At 39.0% G+C, this 5441-nt stretch overlaps 1 protein-coding gene across 1 annotated transcript; it reads left to right on the forward strand.

Annotated features, from left to right (window-relative positions):
* The first annotated feature begins 2866 nt into the window (after nucleotides 1-2866).
* LOC113297177 (actin-related protein 2/3 complex subunit 5A-like) lies at nucleotides 2867-4887 on the forward strand. The gene is made up of 4 exons (XM_026545594.1): nucleotides 2867-3062; nucleotides 3177-3249; nucleotides 3352-3452; nucleotides 4545-4887. The coding sequence occupies exons 1-4, from the start codon at nucleotides 2965-2967 to the stop codon at nucleotides 4678-4680; spliced, it is 408 nt and encodes a 135-aa protein (XP_026401379.1). The 5' UTR covers nucleotides 2867-2964; the 3' UTR covers nucleotides 4681-4887.
* Nucleotides 4888-5441: the final 554 nt, after the last annotated feature.

Genomic DNA, 5441 nt, shown 5'->3' on the forward strand with positions numbered 1-5441 from the left:
TTACCACAGCAAACCTAAAGATTTCTAGCAAACAACAAGCATGATGGCTCCACTTAGATTGTTTCTAGACCAGCTTCTAATCCTTCGAAAGGGAATTCGTTACAATTTGAGCAAACCCCTCTGGAATCAATCCAAGTTAAAGCAAGTTGAATCGAGGCGAGGGAAGCTCAGTGGAGCTTTGATACCCAAAACCTCACCGATCCTATGCGCGCAGTCACGCATTCAACTCGCAGAAACCGTCAAGAACTTCGAGGTGTGCTTAAAAGAGTAACCAATATTTTTCGAATGATTGTCCTGTTAAGCTCGATACCCTATAGGTCTCTTTCTAGTCCAAATTTTAGGCTTAGGTTCGCTTTAGGTTTCGTTTTCCTAAGGCGGGCAAGAAGGGAGCGGTGATGAAATCCGAACCCTTATCTTGTTTAGGCCAGGCCTTGCCCTTTACTAGGAAAATAAAGACAGTCGGTTCGTCCTCAAACAATTAGCACCTTAAGGAGTACAGTAACTCGCTTGCAGGGGATTCGCGAGTGTTTCGATTGGACTTACCTCCCGTACCAGACGGGCGAAGAACCGCTGTAGTCGACTCGGGCCACGACTCCTATGCCGTGTGCGAACCCGAGGGGCCGAGACGATATTGTAATCGTCGTCCTTCCCTGCAAACAGTTTATATTTAAGGGTACCCTTCCGTAGGGTTTAAAAATAAAAATGTCCCAAAATTAATGTCCAAAGTCCATAAAAAAAATACAAAAGAAAAGAAAGTCTAAAAAAAAAATTACAAAAAAAAAATGTCTTTTTTTTTTTTCTCTCTTTTACAAAATAAAGAAAATCTTCTTCTTTCGCTCTTTTAGCTTTGCTTTTCGCTCCCAAACTTTAAGTAAATCACCACAAGCTTTGGTAAAATTGTCTTTCGCTCCAATCTTCAAAAATCTGCAAGGAAACAAAAAAAACCCAAAAAACGTAAAGAAGAACAAAAATAAAAAAAATCTAAAAAAAAATGCTAACTAAACACAGGTCCCCGGCAGCGGCGCCAAAAATTGATGGTTTATCAAAAGTGATTGTAATTGAAGTGGTAAAACGGATTCGTATCAGACTTGTGAAAAAACAATTTTTCTAGATTTAAATTAAACACGCAAATAAATAAAATAGTTCAAACCTTTAGAGAAAAACACCAAGACTTGGATTCCACCATTGATCCATTATTTGATAAATTCTAATAATTAATATTCATGCAATTTTTCTTTTAGAGTGATTCTAATATTATGCCTTTTGTAGATTTTTGAAGTAATAAATGTAAACACCAAGCATGAAACATCAAGAGTTAAACTAAGCATGCTCCATCAAAATGAATCACAGTTATTCAATAAAAATCAATTTTCCAATAAAAATTCCATGCAAATAATCATGTAATAATATTGCAAATAAATAATAAAGTTAGAATTATACCATAAATAAGGACCAATGGCTTCCTCCGTCGCCTTGGCTAAGGGGTTTAGCTCCTCATCCCAAAAACACACTCACAAGATAAATTCATGGCTAAAATAGGTGTTTTTATTGATGTATAAGATGAAACAGGAAATTGTAACGCTGTGAAAGTGTTACAACGTCACCGTTACAAAGGGGTCACTGTTACAAAGAGTATGGTAATTTAAGACTGCTGTAAACGATAACTATCTACTGCTGTGAAACAACAACAGTGGTATTGAAAATAAGTCTGCTGAAGAACGACGGACTCTGCAAGTCCGTTCTTCGTGTTCTTCAGAAGCTTTAATGGCAGCAGCAGCGCTGTCTCCTCTATAATTGCTTCTCCTAGGCTCTCATCGACTCTAAACTCTCTCCTCAGGTTTTCCAAACTTTTCTTTGATGTAAACCAACACTTATATAGCCCAACAGATCCATAAATCTCGACTAAATATGCGATTATTCTTTTTCTTCTTCTCATGCAGTTGAAACGATAATCGCTTCTGTTGAGCTTTTTCATGTGCTGTTGGCTATAAAATAGCTACCAAACTCTTCCATAATCTTGAATAGGACCATGTACATGTTAATCCAGCGTCAAAGTCCTCCAGAAATCTCTCAAAAATATTCTAAAAACCCAACAGAGAACACGTCTCTCTGTTGGAAACTTTGAAACCCTCTCTCGGCCATTCCAGCCCAATTGGTTGGTTCCAATCGATTGTACTAGGCCTGTTTAGTCCATCCAAGTCCAGCCCAACTGATTTCGGCGATTGAATCTCGTTAAAACTCCATCAAAATTCGATTATCAATCTGCCAGTGAACTTCCCGCCAATTTTCCAATTCAAAACGTGAAGAAGGCGGGTGCCCTTATCCTGTGCTGTTCTCCCTTTAGCAGCTGCCTGGAAATAGGTCACCCCTTAGTAATTAGGTTACCCCTTATCCAAAATCGAGGGTCCGTATAGTGATTTCTCTGGGACATTTTCTGCACTTTTTTCGGGGTTCCTCCGGGATATTCCTGGGGTACTTCCGGTACAATTCTGGGGCGCTTCCGGCACGTTATCAACGGAGGTCCAAATGCCGCATTTTTAGCCAATTTCGCCACAAAGCCTTATTCTTCCAAAAACACCTACAAATAAATAAAATAACCAAATAAGTACGATATCGAGCACTAACAATATATACAAATGAGCTATATTAGACACATAAATGTGTCTATCATGGGCCAACTCTGAATAAGGATATACAACACTATCACATAGTTGTTGCATGTGCTAAGTAGCCTTTCTTGTCTCAACCATGTTGGCGCTACATCGTCGAATTGTGCAGCTCCATCTGTCACGCTACAACTTCAGTAATGGGCAACTGTTGAGCTTAACTGTTTGAACCGGTCATACTAGACCGCTAGGTTGAGCCCCGTCCCACATACTAGCTTCGAAGTTGAAACTATGTGTCCGCTACACAAGCTAGAACTTAGGAATCAAAAGCAGTTAGGTTTTTAGTTTACAGATAGAAATGGCAAGACAAGTAGGGGTCATGGAGACAGAGAACATCGAAGCTATAATTACCAGAATTGAACATAAATCTCGAAAGATTGAAAGCTTACTTAAACAGTATGAATTTTATTTTACAAACCCTAACTTTTTTGTTGGAAATTTCTCTTCCTTTACATCATCATTTTGTTTTAATTAGTTGAAAATCTGGAATGGGGTTTTGATTTTCTGTAGATTGAAACCAGTTGAGGCACTTAAAACGGCTCTTGAAGGATCACCTCCAAAGACTAGAGATGAAAGATGCAAGGTTTTCCCTCTATCTTTCTCTTCAATTTTGTAATTTTTGTTGAAATTATAGATGAAGATTAGAAGTTTGAATTTGGAAATGTGTGATTTTTTCTCCACGTAGTCCGCAAATTGGATTGTGGTTCATAGAGCATTGATGGCTATAAAAGATGTAGATGGAATGTTTTCTTCTTTGGATCCTGAGTATTATGACATTCTTATGAAGTAAGTCTCCTATTCTTTTTTTTTTTTTGCTAGAAAGTCACCTATTCTTGATTACATAGTTTTCAGCTCTCTTAATCTGCCAATGATTATGTTAAAACTGTATAGACACATTTGGTTATAGTTTGATGAGTTCTTTTTCTCTATAATGATCTTAATGAATAGAAATTGCTTGTACGAGATTATCAAAGAAGGATATTGAATTTGATAGATAATGTAGACTTTGAACCTAGATTTTGATGGCTTTGAGAGTCGTCATACAGTATGTGCTTGAAAACTTGGGGTTGAGTGTTATAATAAGCTAAGATTAGGTAGGTTAAGCTTGTCCGTGCATGTATCAAGCTTTACTAGTGAGCTGGCTTGTGTTTGTATCATGATTAAGTCCACGGGTTGAACTGATATGGGAGATTCGGTCCAATTTGAATACTATGCACCTGTTAAAGATAGGGACACCAAAGTCCTCACATAATGCTCGGTGATGGCCGAGACTCTTATCCAGTTAGCTTCTTCAATTAGTGGATATCACTTTCCTTAATTTGATATCCTTAAATTGGTAAGCGACTAGATTATTGTTAAGAACTCGATTACTTTAGAATAAGATGAGCAGTGTACTTGCTTATTGATATTTACAGAATGGATTATACTGTGGTACCAATTACCTTTGCTGGCTGTGTTGCACAACGCGCCAGTCTTCAGAACTAGTAGATATGTGACATTTATTCAAGACTGTCATAAACTCTCTCCATTAGTTTTTTTTTTCATGCATGCGTACAATTATCCGGCATATCTATATATGCGTGTGTGCATACCCACACTGCAATTCTTTAGTTGGTTCGTCTTGCACGAAGATTCTTTCCTGTACTTACAATTCCAAACTGTAAAGAAATCTCAAAAGACTTCAAAACCCAAAATTTGGGACCATTATGTTGGGCCTCTCCAAGACGCCAAAACTCGGTCATAAGAACAAGTAACGAAAACTAGTATTCCCAATACATGTGTGATTCCTCAAGTAAAATGAGTTGATGCTTTCTTCGAGCAGAATAAATGTTTGCAAATAAGTTGACCCAATAAAACTATATTATCTTCGAATTGCAGGTATCTGTATAGAGGATTATCTACAGGAGACCGTCTCATATGCGATCAATGCCTCAGGATCCATGAAAAGCTTACGGAAAGGGCAGGTTTAGGATGCATTCTCCGGTGCCTTGCCGACACTGTAAACACAGTATGATACCCACTTTCATCGACTCTTGCAGACGAATTTGTAGATAATTGAACCCAAATTTTGTAAGAGCATCCTCCTTGATGTATGTTGTACTAAAAACTTTGCTAAAACCAGCTTGCAACTATGTACGATCAGATGAATCTACCCTTGAAGCATGAAAACACATGATTACTTGGTATCTTTTTATGGAATATGCATCGTTTTCCTCACAAATTATCTGTTGGTTCTGATTTGTTTGTTACCTAATGCCACATCTGATGGTACCTCTCGCTTTCCGATCAACTGTTGGGGGTCTAAACTTGACAGGGCCTGCTACATAAACGTCAGTGCCAATAAGGCAATAACTGCATAGGCACTGAATTTTTTCGGTTCAATGTATGATGGTATGGTATCCTAATTTTCAGGTGGACCTTTATCAGTCTGAAGCTCTGAATCTCTGAAACCCCAACTGGAGCTCCTCGGAGAAAGAGTCGAACAGCTAAGATTATTTCGCTCACAAGGATTCTCTGATGGCCCATAGTATCCCCATCCAGGGAACTGGTTGGTTGGGCTAGTTCATTGGCACTAAGTTCGGTCTGGTTGATTTCCACCTCACTGCAGCTCCATTGTCGGGACAAAAGACTAAGGGTGCACAGGAACCGAGCCGGACCGACGGACCGTCCCGGAACCGGTGGAACCGTACCTGGTTTTGTACCGAACCGAGGAACGGGGTACAGGTACCGGTCCTAAAAATAGGAACCGAGGCTAGGGAGGTACAGGTACACGGC

Source organism: Papaver somniferum, chromosome 7 (genome assembly GCF_003573695.1).
Source record: "Papaver somniferum cultivar HN1 chromosome 7, ASM357369v1, whole genome shotgun sequence".
Classification (NCBI taxonomy): Eukaryota; Viridiplantae; Streptophyta; class Magnoliopsida; order Ranunculales; family Papaveraceae; genus Papaver; species Papaver somniferum.

Bases quoted from the DNA above. Each gene is read 5' to 3' on its own strand.
- LOC113297177 (XM_026545594.1), top strand. From the start codon at position 2,965: ATGGCAAGACAAGTAGGGGTCATGGAGACAGAGAACATCGAAGCTATA. The intron at 3,063-3,176 runs GTATGAATTTTA...GATTTTCTGTAG, and splicing joins ATTGAAAGCTTACTTAAACA to ATTGAAACCAGTTGAGGCAC. The intron at 3,250-3,351 runs GTTTTCCCTCTA...TTCTCCACGTAG, and splicing joins CTAGAGATGAAAGATGCAAG to TCCGCAAATTGGATTGTGGT.